General features: G+C 43.6%; 2 protein-coding genes across 2 annotated transcripts in view; one reads left to right on the top strand and one right to left on the bottom strand.

Annotated features, from left to right (window-relative positions):
- The window catches only part of NUP188 (nucleoporin 188), a 42,162-nt gene extending 29,069 nt beyond the window's left edge, over positions 1 to 13,093 (bottom strand). Inside the window, exons 1-7 of the mRNA XM_033122104.1 lie at positions 13,062 to 13,093; positions 6,343 to 6,397; positions 5,327 to 5,400; positions 2,160 to 2,244; positions 1,518 to 1,598; positions 1,001 to 1,045; positions 170 to 262 (exon numbers count right to left, since the gene is read on the bottom strand). Of these exons, the coding sequence (XP_032977995.1) occupies positions 170 to 262; positions 1,001 to 1,045; positions 1,518 to 1,598; positions 2,160 to 2,244; positions 5,327 to 5,400; positions 6,343 to 6,397; positions 13,062 to 13,093 (465 nt within the window). The remainder of the gene's footprint in view (positions 1 to 169; positions 263 to 1,000; positions 1,046 to 1,517; positions 1,599 to 2,159; positions 2,245 to 5,326; positions 5,401 to 6,342; positions 6,398 to 13,061) is intronic.
- An 80-nt stretch (positions 13,094 to 13,173) lies between these two features.
- DOLK (dolichol kinase) lies at positions 13,174 to 15,164 on the top strand. Its single transcript, XM_033122106.1, has one exon. The coding sequence runs from the start codon at positions 13,486 to 13,488 to the stop codon at positions 15,100 to 15,102; it is 1,617 nt and encodes a 538-aa protein (XP_032977997.1). The 5' UTR covers positions 13,174 to 13,485; the 3' UTR covers positions 15,103 to 15,164.
- The last annotated feature ends 1,511 nt before the right edge of the window (positions 15,165 to 16,675 follow it).

Raw genomic sequence — 16,675 nt, 5'->3', positions numbered from 1 at the left:
CCAAAACAGAGTAACTTATACTTAAGAGTAAAACGTAAATATTCAAATGAACATGAATATGAATATAAAATTATTAAAAAGGGCTGAATTTTAATAATTTTCAGCCCTTTTTAACAATTTTATATTTTGTAACAGGATAACGAGAACAAAGAGGACTAAATGGGCTTACCCTATAAGGATGTCTTTCATCTTGGAAATAAGTGAGAAGGTGTAAGACACAACGCAGAATACAGGTTCTTTCTTCATAGTAATAATCTGCAATCTGGGAAGAACCCAAATATTCTAAATCAGTTACTCACCTTTGCACAGAAGATACTCAATTTAAAAAAAATTTACTGATAAAGAGGTCACTTAAAGACGTGAAAGGAAAAGTTCAACTTGTATAAGCAATCATAGAAAGAAACAGTGTTAGGCCAAAAGAAAGCGAAAAAACCTTCATGAACTAGCATGCAAGTGAAGCTATGCAAGATTAAAGAATTATTTAATAATATAAACAAGTTTTTCTAGCATGATTTCTCAGAACTTTCAAGTACACACAATGCTATGTGTACTGACAACCAAATACATGAAAGCAAATATAAAAACACTACTGGTATATGTCCTAATTGCTTGTAAATAATGTACTTAATTCTCACTAAATACCAAATAGAAAAGTACTTCAGAAGTCATGGTCAAATTCCATTTTAAAATGAGATCCTAAGTGAGAAGGCTGTTTTGGGGGGCGCGGGGAGATGATAAAGAAATACAAATTAACCCTGCTACATTTATATCTAGAGAAAAAATATCCATGAACCAGTTCCCACGGCTAGTGGCTGAAGAATCTCCTTTGAAAAAAGGCCTCACCTGGGTCCAGTGGGAAAAAACCTCGTTTCACAAATAAGTTAATAAGCTGATTCATTAAGACCTCAATGCTTACAAGAGTCAAACTCCAGCAATGCTTGGGAGAACAAGGTCAAGAAGCTGGCACCCAGTTTTGCGGGAAATGGGGACTACTACTGACCTTCAGGATTAAGGCCTGGCTCTGCCTCTCATCTTGCAATACTGTCTGAAGGAAAAAAGAACAGTCAGGAAGCCACCTTATAAGCAAAAGTCAATTAACAAAGAAAAAGGGAAACATCTTCACCTTACCCTCCAAGATTATAATTGTCCATTCATTTCTGCAAGCATTTCTTTACCTAATATTATCCAAGTCTGTGCCCAAGTCCCTGGCCTTCTCCTCTGGCCTCAATTTCCTCTTATGTAAAATGAGGGACTGGACAGGCTAAATGTCGTCCCAGGCCCTTTTCAGCTATGATATCCTGAGACTGTATGATGAACATGTCAATCCTTGACTTCTTGCCACCCTCCAAGCCTGAGGACAGACCTCAGCTTAAGAATATGTTTTTTTAAAAGCCTTGAGACAGTGTATCTGATCACCTACCTCTGAGGCAAAGAACTGGTACCCACACCCTAAAATGTCTAAAGCCAACAAGAAAAAGGATAAAGGCAAGAGAAGGGATCTGGACATAACCACAAACCTTTAGTGAGTTCCGAGTACCTCTGTAATCCTCTTGAAGGTAACACTGGAGTAACTGCACACTCTGTTCTTCATCAAGACCCTAAAATACAGAGGTCACAAGTGAGAAACAGCCACCTCAGCTCAGAAACCACACATAATATGCAAAACATTCTAAAGATTTGTCCTCTGGAATGAACAAAGAACTTGAATAAATAAAAATCCTTTAAAAGATTTCACACAACATAACAATTTTAACCCAAATAAGAGCAAAAAGGAGCAAGTCACTGACATGTAATTTACATGACAAATTTACATGCCAGAAACAACTCCACTTATTCACCAAGCACATTAATACAGCAGTAGGCATGATCTGGGTTTCCAAAATTAAAAGGAAACAGCTACATATTTAAATAAAGTCCAGTCAATTTAAAGAACACCACATGCATGCTGCAGAAAACTCTATGGTATGTAATAAATGGGTCAGGCAATTTGATTTGTGGCATTTAGCAATTACAGTTGCAATTTGGGTATTTCTGAAACACAATATGCTGAATTTAATCTCCCAAATTGAAATACACTGAATTTTCACGAACAATCACTAACAAAAAAACCATGCACATCCACACTCCACGTAATGAGTCCAGTGCTAATTTTTACTCACCAAAAACTTGCTGATTCTTAAACCCAGTTCCTTCAGTGGTGAAGGTACATCTTTATTAGCTTTCACTTTTTCAGCTGAACTGGGACTATGAAAAAAAAAACGACGAATCATTTCCTCATTCTCAATGACCTCTAGGGGTTTAAAATAAAAACACTTAAAAGATATTTTCACTACAGACCTTTTTTTTTTTTGCCCTCCAGGTGACTACACACACACACATACATTTCCCCTCTACAAACTTTATAACACAAAACTATTTATGCCTTGGTAATAAATATAGTATATGTCTGTTACAAATGTTGTAACAATATTATTTGTAGATATCAGTTACATTAATTATTTTGATCCCTTCAACTATCCTGAAAGGTAAATATTACTATCTCCATTTTACAAATGGAATGACCAATACTTAGAAAGAATAAATAATTTACCCAAAATCCCACAGCTAATAAAAAGTTAAGGTGAAATTTAAAACCAGGTCTGTTAGTATACATACATATATTCTCTAGCTCTGTCCACTGAGAAGGCCTAGAAGCTATGACACCCCAGGATCCGTGAGTACACCCAGTACCCAGATCTTGGTTTCTAATACCATTCTCTAATAAAAGGTATCAGGGCTCTTTGGAGAAATGGCTGACCTAGGGCTGGGGTGGAGAAAATACTAGACAAGCCTGGGGCACATTGCAGTGCCAGAAAGCAAGCAAATACTCAGAAAACAAAAGGAGGGAACATGACAAAAGGACATAGAAGCCAACCTGAAAGAATTCCCAATGGCCAAAGCTGGGACAAGGTATAAACAAAATATAAATATACACGAGTCCCTAGTGATATAACAAACAAATAAATAGGGGACAAGGGGCAAATCTGCCTTACAGAAAAAGTCCAAATAATACACATAGGTGGTACCCACTTTAGGAGGTGAAGTTTAATTCCACTACACTCCCACATTGAGAGTGGTCTATACTTTGTGACTCACTTCCAAAAAATAGAATAGGAAAAGAAAAAAAGTGACTTTAAAGAGGAGAAACTTGGCAAATACTACCTTACCCAAGTGAGCAGAGCAAACATCACCAGGGATTTCATGTGGATGACTTTCAGTGTATATCGTGTCCTGATGTGATAAGAATGGTACTTTACCTCTCTGAATTCTTCCCCAAACCCCACAACCCCAATCTAAGAATGAGAAAAACATCAAACAAATCCAAATTGAGGGCATTCTACACAATACTTAACCAGTCCTCCTCAAAACTGTTCAAGGTCATGAAAATCAAGGAAAGACTGAGAGCTAAGAGCTAAAGAGACATGACAACTAAATGCAATATGGTACCCTGGATTGGATCCTAGAACAGAAAGAGGACATTAAAGAAAAAAAACTGGGGGGAGGGCGGGGGTGGGAGCGGCCGGTTAGCTCAGTTGGTTAGAGTGCAATGCTCTAACACACCAGAGTTACTGGTTTGATCCCCACATGGCCAGTGTGAGCTGTGCCCTCCACAACTAGATTGAAACAACGACTTGACTTGGAGTTGATGGGTCCTGGAAAAACACACCTAAAATAAATTAAGTTTAAAAAAAAAAATTTTTTTTGTTTGGGTAAATTCAAATCAAGCCGGCATTTGTTAAAAAAAATGTCGGGCCGGGGCCCAGTGGCTCAAGTGGTTGGAGCGCCATGCTCCTAATTCCAACTTCACTGGTTTGAATCCCACATGGGCCAGGGAGCTGCGCCCTCTACAGCTAGGATTGTGAACAACAGCTCTCCCTGGAGCGGGGCTGCCGTGAGCAGCCAGAGGTCGGTGTGAGCTGCTGTGGCGTGCAGTGAGCTGCTGTGGCGTGCGTGCAGTGAGCTGCTGCGAGTTGCTGTGAGCTGATGTGAGCAGCCAAACGGAAAAAAACATATGTATATCTGTCATACTTCAAATCCCATGCTACAACAAAGGGAACTTTTGTCTTTTTTTAAAAAAAGAAACTAATGCCACAAATGTCTATTTTGTGAACTAAAGCATGTTGTTGTGTTTGTTTTTTTTGAGACTCTCGCATTTCACAGAAAATCCACAACACAAAGGCTAGGTTAAAGTTAAGTTTTCTAAAAGAGGCTCCATAGAATGATGGTTAAGAACACAGACACTGGTTCGAATTGCCGGGTTCGAATCCTGGATTTACCACTTACTAGCTGTGTGACCTTGGGCAAGTTACTTAACCTCTCTGTGCCTTGGTTTCCCCATCTGTAAAATGGAAACAATAATAATAAAAGTACCTAAATGTGATAATATACTTTTCAAAGTCCATATATTTTAGATAGATACTATTTATAGATAAAATAACACTATGTCCGGGAGTTACTTCAAAATAATTATGGGGGAAGGGTTAATAGATGAACAAAAAAAGTTCTTCATTAACCTAAGAGAATAAAGATGGAAGGTGAAGATGTAATAAAATCAACAGATGTTCAGAAGTAGAAGGGAAATGAGGGTGGCTTGGGAACTGATGCATAACAGAACGAGATCCCGACTAGGAATTAAGATAAAAGAATCTAGTCCTACCAGGTGTAGTCTCTTCTTTTTTAAACCACTTTATATTTTTATTTCCACTGCCCAGTAAAATACATATACATATATAACAATTATATATGTATACATGTAATTATTATTCTAAGCACTTGACTTACCATGTTATTTAATCCTCACAATAGGCCTTTGAGATAGGTACTATTTAGTTGAGTGTATATATGTATGTGTGTGTATATATATATTTATTTATATACATATATATTATATATATATAATTAGTACAGAGTATATAATTGCCAGCTGCTGTTATCATCGTTCACTGGTGTACCCCAGCATTTGGTGCTGACAGTGCCTCACACAAACAATGTGGACCAAAATAAACATTAGAATAATTGATATTTAATTATGATATTTAATAAATCCTCATCCCCAGACACTACAGTTATATAAGCTGGATTCAACAATACCATATTTCTAGAAGGAATTTCCCTTTCTTCCAAGAGACAGAAAAAATGTGCCCTGCTCTATTCCACTGGTAACCAAATTGTATTCTCTCTGATCTGCCTAACCCAGCAATACCATGAAATCATACAGGAAAATGGTTTCATCTATGACAGCTTCCTCAGGGGAATTACTCTAACCAGACACACAGGATTGCCATACCTGGGAGGCTTATAGTAAGAAAGCCCCTCTAGCAGTCGCTGCCAGTGTTTATTCAGTTCTGCCTCAATCTGATTCTGGAAAACAAGGAAATTATACAAATGCAATTTTAATCAGACTCCAGGAACACACTGAGGATTACATATTCCTTTTTAATATCCGTTCTCCCCTACAGTTGAAATCATTTTGAATATAGAATTCTGTAGCCTCCTTTTCTTTGTGTAACATTCTAACATCATTTAATCTTATTATGAAAGTCTTGATAAACATCCTTTCTAGTAGTTGCATAATATATTATCAGGTGGCTAGATCACAATTTATTTACCATTCCTCTAACGTTAGATACACTTAAGCTAACTTAAATTCTTTATTAATATAAATAACACTATGGTAAAGAGCTTTGTGCATTACTTTTTCAGGATTTCTTTCTTTTCAGCTATTATCCTAGAAATGGAATTATCAGATGAAGGCATATCAAAAAATGTTAAGGCTCTAAAAAAGGTATAACATTCCTTATATTAATTACAATAATAACAGAAATAATTAAATGTCATCATCACACTTTACCCTCACAGGGTCAGAGCACCCGAGGACGAACATGAAGAATTGTACTTTATTGATTATATACTTGAAAATGTCCTAGAATCCACAGCCTCTGGGACCTAAGGAGCTAGCTATTAATAAGTAGAAAAGGCCAGTAAAGTATGAGACAGAGAAAAGGCCTGAGAATCTTTCTTAGCCTGAGGTATTTGTACCCCAACCAGCAGCAGCCAATCAAGCATCACTGGTATCTTTTCAGGAAAGGAATCACTAAGGAAGGCTGAATTTCGAAAACTTCGGCACCTAGGCTATAAGACACAACACATTTCAGAGGAAAGAAGTGAAATGCGTAATGTTTATAAAGTTTTAGAATAAAAAAATGTTTTTACTTCCTACTTCAAAGAGAAGGTGGTTTTTTAAATAATATAAACGACCCAAAGAATTACGAATAGAATCCACTCAAGAACACCACCACTTACCAGTTCTCTCAGAGCTGACCTTCCAAGCAGAATTGTCCACAGTTCTCTACTGCTCCTGAAAAATGACAGAAAGCAGACTTGACTAAGCTGTCTCACAGCTATTTTGTCTACCCCCCAAGGCAAAAAGCTCAATGTACAAAACAATTTGTTAAAATTTTGGACAGTAATCCTGTTATAGTCTTAGAAGTTTGATGTTTAAAATAAAAATCAAGAAACTAAAAGTACAAATTGGTAGTTACAAAATAATCATGGGATGTAAAATAAAGCATAGGGAATACAGTCAATAATATGGTAATAACTATGTGTGTGCCAGGTGGGTACTAGACTAGTCAGGGGGATCACTTCTTAAATTACGTAAATGTCTAACCACTACACTTGTACACCTGAAATTAATATAAAATATTGAATATCAACTGTAACTGAAAAATTTTAAAGGTGGGGGAAGGTAAAGGGGAATAAGAGGTTCAAATTTCCAGATAATAAAACAAGTAAGTCGGGCAGCCGGTTGGCTCAGTTGGTTAGAACTTGGTGCTCAGAACACCCAGGTTGCTAGTTAAATTCCCACATGGGCCAATGAGCCGCGCCCTCCACAACTAGATTGAAAAAAACGACTTGACTTGGAGCTTATCGGTCCTGGAAAAACACACTGTTCCAAATTCCCCCTACAAAAAAAAAATTAAAAAAACAAAAACCAAGTAAGTCACAGGGATGTAATGTACAGCATGGGGAATATAGTCAATGATATTATGACAGCGTGGTACCGTGTCAGATGGTTGCTGGACTTATGGTGATCACTTCTTTAGGTCTATAAATGTTGAATAACTATGGTGTACACCTGAAACTAATATAATATTGTATGTTAGCTCTATTTTAATAAAAATCTTTTAAAAAATTAAGAAACTAAAATATAAGATTTAGACCGAAACCAAGAGGGACTGTGTTAAAAATGAGGATGGCCACCATACTTCAACACATTTAAGATGCCATTAATTGCAGGACACATGACTATTTATGCCCTACAAGTCATCAATAATAAAATACATTTCGATTTCAGAGGTATTAAAAGTGTGAAAAAATGGGCCAGCCCGGTGGCTCAGGCGGTTGGAGCTCCATGCTCCTAACTCCGAAGGCTGCTGGTTCGATTCCCACATGGGCCAGTGGGCTCTCAACCACAAGGTTGCCGGTTCGATTCCTCAAGTCCCTCAAGGGGTGGTGGGCTGCACCCCCTGCAATTACTAATGGCAACTGGACCTGGAGCTGAGCTGCACCCTCCACAACTAAGACTGAAAGGACAACAACTTGACTTGGAAAAAGTCCTGGAAGTACACACTGTTCCAATAAAGTCCTATTCCCCTTCCACAATAAAATCTTAAAAAAAAGAAAAAGAAAAAGAAATTCTCTCAAGAATGGGTTATAAAAAGCATCGGGATTATATTTTGAGAAATCCTAAATCAGCTGTAGAATAGTAACCTGAAATAATTAATACTGCTTAGAAAACCTATCTGTAGAGAGAAGATGAAAATATCCTAATAAAATATATTGAACATTTAACAAAAAGAATACAAGCTGTATTAACTTGGAGGATAAATTGAAAAAAAAAGTTTTCCTCATTAAAACTGTAACACAAAGCACTAGCTCTATTTAAAATCTGTCTCTCAGGATTTTTCCACCAAGGGGCTTAAACACACCTGAGAATTATAAATCTCTCAGGGGTAATGCCTTTAAGAAACAACTTCACTTCTGCTCAATTAGCCACCAACCCCCACAGCTGCACTGTGGAATCAATCACTAATCATTTTTCTGGTAACAAGACAGGGTCCGCTGTTCAAAAGTTAGGAGATTAGATCCAGTTAGTGAAACAAGTATCTCCCTTTATAAGGACAATGTATATTAAAAGGTACGAGGAAACTAAACCCTAAGTGATTAAAAACACATGCAAGCTCACTATTTAAAAAAACTTACAGTAAATTTTGAAAGAATGACTTTTGTAAAGAGAATAATTATCTAACTTATTTGTTCGATAAATCTGAATTAGCAAAATATAAAGGGAGGGCTTTATTTAAAATGGCATTTACCTTTACCAAGGATAGCTTCCGGCTTCCACAAGACAGATTAGATACCCATTATATAACACAAGCCAATAATGGGGCTAACCATACATCATGATTAATGGAAATTTATTATTAATTGAAGGCTGAGCTAAATCACTCTTTCTTGATTATCCATCTTATTTCAAGAAGCTTGGGCATCAAAGAGCTTTAATTTACTCGCATTTGCTTTCAGAACTTAGATCCCTAACTAGCTAGGCAGCAGTGATTTCCCAGAAGAAACTGAGAAGACCACTATCCATACTCAAGGACCAGCTGCCAAGTTCAGAATTCCTTGTTTTCTCAAATTCAAGCCATCTGTTACACCAAAATCTGCACAGTTAAAAAAAAAATACAGGGGCGAACAGTAGTGGCTCAGTTGGTTTGAGCACGAGCTCTGGGCAACAGGGCTGCCAGTTCGATTCCCACATGGACCAGCAAGCTGCACCCTCCGCAACTAGAATGAGGTCAATGAGCTTCCAGGTGGCCAGATGACTCAGTTGGTTAGAGCGTGGGCTCTCAACCACAAAGTTGCCGGTTCCACTTCTCTATTCCCACAAGAGACGATGGGCTGCGCCCCCCGCAACTAAGATTGAACAGGGCACCTTGAGCTGAGCTGCCGCTGAGCTCCCAGATGGCTCAGTTGGTTGGAGCGCGTCCTCTCAACCACAAGGTTGCTGGTTCAACTCCCTCAAGGGGTGGTGGGCTGCGCCCCCTGCAACTAACAACAGCAACTGGACCTGCAGCTGAGCTGCGCCCTCCACAACTAAGATTGAAAGGACAACAACTTGACTTGGAAAAGTCCTAGAAGTACACGCTGTTGCCCAATAAAGTCGTGTTCCCCTTCCCCAACAAAATCTTTAAAAAAAAAAAAGATACAATATCCTAAAAGAGTGTTTCTCAAAATATAGTTGGTCTTTAGACCACAAACAGCAAAATCACCTGGGAATAACACAGTAACACTACAGACTTCTGGGTATCACATAAAGATACCCTTTCTCAGAGGCAGGGCATGGGAAATCTACATTTTAAAGTGAGTACCCATAGGAACTCCTAATGATGTTCAGAGGAGCAGGTAAAAGACCTGGTCAGTATAGACCCTCCCTGCCTTTTATGTTTGCTATATTAGTAGCTTTTTGTTGTTGTTTTGGTGGGGGAAGAGGAGAGAGAAAAAAATTCTGCTACTGAACAAGATTGGAGATCACTGCCCTAGAGTAAAGCAGTAACTTTTATGCTTACTACTCAAAAAACAAACAAACAAACAAACCCACAACTATTTCTTTAGAAATTAAAATTTTCATTGACAAAACTATGTCATGTTATGGTCTTTTTGTTATAAGATGTCAAAAACAAAGTTTACTGAAAATGAGTTTTTGATAAGAATAGCCAGTATTTACTGAGCAGCTGTAATATTTCAGGCACTGCACTAAGTACTCAACACCGTTTTATAAACTACTGACAACCTACTTATGACGCAGATTCTGTTATTATCCCCATTATCTCAGCAGAAAACTAAGGTTTAAGAGTGGTTAAATGACTTGCCTAAGATCACAAAGCTAATATATAGTAGAGCCAGAACTTGAACCCAGGTTTGCACGACTCCAGAGTTTAATCATTACATTACACTGCCTCAAGTTGCACCCAAGAACTCATCCTACAAGCAAGCAAAGATTGAGGTGAAGCTTTCTGTTCTACAGCGGCAAACTATACCCTTAACACGGTGGCTGGCACATAGGAGAGGCTCAAAATACATGCTGATGAACAAATATCAAAGGAGGAGGATATGAATCCCTTTTAGACCTGCAATCTAATTGGAAGAGAAAAATTAGGGGGAAAAAACAAAAAACAAGTATCTGCAGAAATGCAAAGAGAAGGCAAAACAAAGAAGAAAATGGTAGTTTATCAGGAAGGGACTCCCTGTGGAAATAAGTGTTAATGGTTTCTCAGTTCCTATACATTTACTGGTCCAGGAATAATGCGGATACAAGTAACTAAGACTTTCACGATGCTCATACACTTAGTGTTGGGAGTAACGAAGGGCGTTAAGCACACATTACACAATCAGCAAAAAAAGTAGAAAGTAATAAAGAGCTTGATCCTAAAAATTAACCACTACAAAGGAACATAATCATGTAAGACAAAAAAACTCAGAGATGAGAGACCACTGGGGACTGATCCAGGAATCAATGAACTTCACCTCAAATTGGGACCTGAAGGTGATTCTCAAGACACAGACACGGCTGGAACTATAACATCCAATCCAAAGCCTTAGGGAAACATCGTCTATATATATATATGTATATATACATAAACAGCGTCTCTCTAGATAAACATGTGCTATAGTACCTCTCATTTATTTCCACAATAAATAAATTTGAACTAAGTATTTGGAGGAGGAACTAAGGCACAGAAACCAAACAACTTGCCTCTAAGGTAAAGTTAAAAATTTTTACTGCCTTCCAGTCCAGTGTTCTAGCAGACAACATGAAACTCCATTCCAGAAAGATCTAGAATTCATGGAAACTGGAAATTATCTTCCTTAGAGAGATCCAGGGGGCTGGAAACCTTTGGGTGAAAGCTACTGGGACGTCAGGAAAAACAGTCTCTACAATTGCGTCCTTGTGCTGGAAGGCGGAGACACAGCCAACCTACTCAGTAGTTTTTTCAAGAAACAGTTATATTCCACATGAAGATAATAAAAGCGGCCACTGCCTATGGCTGCTGTGACCCCACAGATGAGGTGCACCTCCCTTGAGCGAACTGAGACTCAGGCTTGGCAGCAAACGTTTCAAACTACAGTTGGCTTTTAGCACACACACCACTCAGACTTCTACAACCACATTAACTGAGAACACAAGAGATACCCCAATACACCAATATTCTGCCAAACCCTGACCTGACTGACCTTCCCAAAACCCTGAGTGATTGAAGAGTATTATTCCATTTTTGACTAGTGCCAACTCCTTCATATATGCAGCGACTTTCCTCCATGCTTCAGAGTCACCTCAATACTATTCTACAAAGGATTCACATTGGGAGAAACAAGCTCAGTTGGTAAGGTGGGCTGTCTGAAGTCATTTGCAAATAAGAAGGTACTAGGAATAGAAAACTGTCTCTTGGTCCAGACCTGTAGGCATTTCCAACAGAAGGCGGCTGCTCAGGATAATCTCAATTGTTGCAATGTGCCTTCCTGCACAAAAAGAAAGATCATTCTCCTAAAACAGGCTATGAGCAAAGCAGTGCCTAGAAATCCTTGTGTCATTTCTTCCACCTTCAGGTACGAGTTTGGTAAGTTTCCCAGAATGATCAAAGCATCTTTCAGACAAACCAATGCTTTACTTCCCTTGTTCTCTTTCATTAAAGAGTGCGCCTGACTCTGCAGGAGCTAAACTTTACCCAAGCTCCACAATGGTTAGGACAGAAGCCTAAGAGAAGGAGGGCAGTGACCACAATGCTGCCTGATATAGCAGCTGACATGAAACAGCAGAGGAGGAAAATGCTGGTCCTCACAAGTTCCCAAGCAGCCCGATGGAAATTCCAAAGAGAATCTCACTGAGCTGATGGATGAAGGAAGTGCTGTCAGAGAAGATGGGCAAGATGTGCACTAAATATTTACCAAGAGACAATTTCAGGCTCTTCGGGGTGTTGAGGATACAGCAGTGGATGAGACCAAAACCGGGGAAACATCGCTGGCACAGGGAGCAATAAGTGACAGGGATGTTTAACTTGGGGAGGGAGAGTGGCTGGGAGAACAGAAGACACCTCAAGCTGTAACGTGGAAGAGGGAGGTGTGATCTGGTCAAAGCTCCGGGAGTCGGACAAGACTTCGGCTTGAAGCCTCACTTTTTAGCACTCAGCTAGTTCTGAGTTGGATTTGTGAGTCATCTGTAAAACAGAAGGTGTCTCACGGAGCTAGGAGAATTCAGATAATGCACCGACAGCGCTTCCCCAAAGTCTGGCGCTAGTGAGCGCTCTATTAAGAAAGAACTGTCTCTTTAACATTTCATCTTCCTGTCCGTCAAGCCCAGGGCCCTGCCTGGGGTCTCCTGGAGGATTTGGGCATGTGGGCGACGGAATCAACCCCTGAGAACATGACTAGATGGATGAATGAAAGGCTGCGCGGAGAAACGGGGCAGAAACTGCAGGGAGGTGGCTCGGCGCCACACGAACCATCTCCAAACGAGAGCACCTGGGGAATCTGGGGAGCGTCGCCGGGGCAGGGCACAGGAGGCTGCAGCGGGGACGCGGGTGGGGGCTGCCCCGGGCGACCGCGAAGCGCCTCGTCGCGCCTCCAGGGAGCGTCAAGCCGAACAAGAAAGGGCGGGTGGGGGACGGGAAGGACCGAGGGACGCGCCGGTGGGAGGGAAGGAAGGGAAAAGGACTGAGTGAGGAGACGGGAGGCCGGAGCTGAGGAAAGGGCTGAGGCACCGGCCCTCCTCTGGAGAAGTCGCCTCAGATCCCCGCGCGCCGGGACCGTTTGGACGTAACCGCCTCCCGTTTCGGCGCCCGTCTGCCTAGCCGGGCTTCGCCCCAACACCGCCACCAGGTCTCGCCCCCAACTCCTGCCCCGCTTCCGTTCGGCTTCGACCCTGCGCCTCACAACCACCCCGGCCGACTCGGCCCGCTCCGCACCTCACACAGGGATCATCGGCGGCAGCCGCCATCTTCGCGCGCGCGCGCGCCTTGGCCCCGCCCCCAAGCGGCGGCCCACGTGACCGCCCGCCTCCGGACGGACGCGTGGACGGGGCTTTCCGTCACGTGATGACGAGGCGGGGTCAAGATGGCGATGCCCAGAGAGGGGTAGAATTCGCGGCTAAGGCGACCGAGACTGTGATGAAGGTGGCCGAGTGGCGGGAGACGGTGGAGGGTGACCGAGCACTAGCTCCCAGACTTCAGAGAGTGGCGTAGAGTGGAGCTTCCCTCCTCGCAGCTGGAGAACGGAGAGAGAAGGTGCTGGCTGGGTGAAGCTGTGGCTCTGCCTGGACGGGCTTGAGGTGCCCAGAATCCAAGGCGACCATACTCGCCCCGGCTTGCCCGGAGTCCCAGGTCTGGAGACATGACCCGAGAGTGTGCTCCCCCGGCCCCGGGGATCGGAGCGCCGCTGAGCGGGTCGGTGCTGGCAGAGGCGGCCGTGGTGTTCGCGGTGGTGCTGAGCATCCACGCGACCGTGTTGGATCGATATTCGTGGTGCGCTGTGGCCCTCGCGGTGCAGGCCTTCTACGTCCAGTACAAATGGGACCGGCTACTACAGCAGGGAAGCGCTGTCTTCCAGTTCCGAATGTCCGCAAACAGTGGCCTCCTGCCCTCCTCGATGGTCATGCCTTTGCTCGGACTGGTCATGAAGGAGCGCTGCCAGGCTGCGGAGCACCCGTACTTCGAGCGCTTTGGAATTGTGGTAGCAGCCACTGGCATGGCAGTGGCCCTGTTCTCATCAGTGTTGGCACTGGGCATCACTCGCCCGGTGCCCACCAACACTTGTGTCATCTTGAGCTTGGCGGGAGGTGTCATCATTTATATCATGAAGCACTCACTGAGCGTGGGTGAGGTGATCGAGGTCCTGGAGGTCCTGCTGATCTTTGTCTACCTCAACATGATCCTGCTGTACCTGCTGCCCCGCTGCTTCACCCCTGGGGAGGCACTGCTGGTGTTGAGCGGCATCAGCTTCATGCTCAACCAGCTCATCAAGCGCTCTCTGACAGTGGTGGAAAGCCAGGGGGACCCCGTGGACTTCTTCCTGCTGGTGGTGGTGGTCGGCATGGTGCTCATGGGCATCTTCTTCAGCATCCTCTTTGTCTTCATGGACTCAGGTACCTGGGCCTCCTCCATCTTCTTCCACCTGATGACCTGTGTGCTGGGCCTTGGCGTGGTCGTGCCCTGGCTGCAGCGGCTCATCCACAGGAACCCCCTGCTCTGGCTTCTTCAATTCCTCTTCCAGACGGAAACCCGCCTCTACCTCCTAGCCTACTGGTCCCTACTGGCCGCTTTTGCCTGCCTGGTAGTGCTGTACCAGAATGCCAAGCGATCATCTTCCGAGTCCAAGAAGCACCAGGCCCCCATCATTGCCCGGAAGTATTTCCACTTCATTGTGGTAGCCACCTACATACCAGGTATCATCTTTGACCGGCCTCTGCTCTACGTGGCTGCCACTGTATGTCTGGCAGTCTTCGTCTTCCTGGAGTATGTGCGCTATTTCCGCATTAAGCCTCTGGGCCACACTCTGCGGAGCCTCCTGTGCCTCTTCCTTGATGAACGAGACAGCGGACCACTCATCCTGACACACATCTACCTGCTCCTGGGCATGTCTCTTCCCATTTGGCTAGTCCCCAGACCCTGCACGCAGAAGGATAGCCTGGGTGGGGCGAGGGCCCTAGTCCCCTATGCCGGTGTCCTGGCTGTGGGTGTGGGCGACACGGTGGCCTCCATCTTTGGCAGCACCATGGGGGAGATCCGCTGGCCTGGAACCAAAAAGACTTTCGAGGGGACCATGACATCTATATTTGCCCAGATCATTTCTGTAGCTCTGATCTTAATCTTTGACAGTGGAGTGGACCTAAACCACAGTTATGCTTGGATTTTGGGGTCCATCAGCACGGTGTCCCTCCTAGAAGCATACACTACGCAGATAGACAATCTCCTTTTGCCTCTCTATCTCCTGATATTGCTGATGGCCTAGCTGCTGTGCAGCAACAATGGAGGAAATAGTCGATTTAGATTCAAAATAAAAATTAAAGCTTTCCTGGTTTTAGTTTTGCTGATACTTAAAAGCAAAAAGGCAAAAGGATAGTGCAACAACTCAAAGAACTTGAGTGTGGTATAGGGCCCCCCCCCCCACCTTGCAATCCTCAGAGGGGGCTGCAGTGGGCACTGGAGGCCAGAGTATAATGGTTAACACTTCAGATTCTGTGTCAAACTAATCTGGTCAATCCTTGGTTGTACCCCTTCTGAACTGTGTGAGTGGCTTAACCACTCCGGGCCTCCATTCTCCTGTCTGCAAGATGGAAACAATAAGAGCCATGTTATTATTGTGAAGATCCTGTGAGGTGAGGTGTGTGCAGGGTCCAGCCCAGGGCCCACACATCGTGAGCAATCAATAATGAAAAGTGTCCTTATTACCCAAGGCCAGTGCTCTGTAAAAAACCAGGCAAGCCAAGGGTTGTACTTTTATGGGTTGTACTTGGAGACCAGAGTGACCTTAACTTTATCTGGAGGAGAACCCAAGAGGAAACTCGCCAGATGCATGTGGTTTCTCCCATTTGGGCTACGGAGAGCTGAAGGGGATGGTGAAATCAGCTTGTTGCATGTGACGAAGGGCTGGGGGAAGAAGAGCAGGTTTCTGCCCACTTCTCTCCCCGCCTGGTAGGGAGGAGCCTAGCAGGAAGAGGTGAGAACTTTGGCCCATCAAGGCCAAAAGCCAGGAGTGGAGCTCTAGGGAGCTCATGGAATCACTACCACGCCCTTTCCCTCAGAAGAAAGTATTCAGACATTCCTGTGGAGTTCAAAGGAGACTTGACTAAGCCTTCCTTTCTCTCCGGCTCCCTTCTGCTTGCTAGACAAGGCGGCAAAAGGTCAGGGAAGAGCAGTAGCTTTGCCTCATTGATTCCCTGTGGCCGTGGGAAAGGGCTCTGTCCTCTGAGCCTAGCTTGTCTATGTAGGCGATGGGGACTGGAAATCAGGCTCACAAACTCCTATGACCGCTGAGGCCAGGCAGGCAATGCAGGATGGGACGCAGCACACAGAGGGCACATGTACCTCTAAGGCAGCTGCAGCTGCCAGTCGTCAGCGTGCTGGACCACAGGCTCAGTACTGTTGACTTGCTTTCAAGGAAGCTTAGAAATTGGGGTTGTTAGGTGAAATCTCCCAATTTAAAAAAGTTTTTAAAAAAACGCCGAGGCCCAGACAAAACACATCTGTGGTCTGGAATCATGGCCCCCGATTTCCTCTGGGCCAGACCCCGGGTAAACAGGTGTGGGGTTTGGTACTTATTCCTACAAAAGGTCTGGGTGCCTGCCAAGCATGCTCAAGCAGGGGGGACCCATGGAAGCCCTTGTCTGGCCCCTGATTATACAGACAGGAAAACAGACCCAGAGAGAGGAAGGGCCTGGCCTGAGTCCAGAAAGCAGTTGGTCGCAGAGCCAGGACCAGAATCTGGACCTGGGTTCCCAGCCCTGGTCGTCTTTTCCCCTCCCTAGAGGAGTACCAGGAGCGCAGAGGTTAGAAGCGCAGGCTCTGGGTCAGGCTGAGCTTGC

Source organism: Rhinolophus ferrumequinum, chromosome 12, assembly GCF_004115265.2.
Source record: "Rhinolophus ferrumequinum isolate MPI-CBG mRhiFer1 chromosome 12, mRhiFer1_v1.p, whole genome shotgun sequence".
Lineage (NCBI taxonomy): Eukaryota > Metazoa > Chordata > Mammalia > Chiroptera > Rhinolophidae > Rhinolophus > Rhinolophus ferrumequinum.
The sequence above is the reverse complement of the archived record's forward strand: the minus strand, read 5'-3'. Positions and strand labels throughout refer to the sequence as shown.

What these genes read in the sequence shown, in the direction of transcription:
- DOLK (XM_033122106.1), top strand. Translation starts at nt 13,486, where the DNA reads ATGACCCGAGAGTGTGCTCCCCCGGCCCCGGGGATCGGAGCGCCGCTG.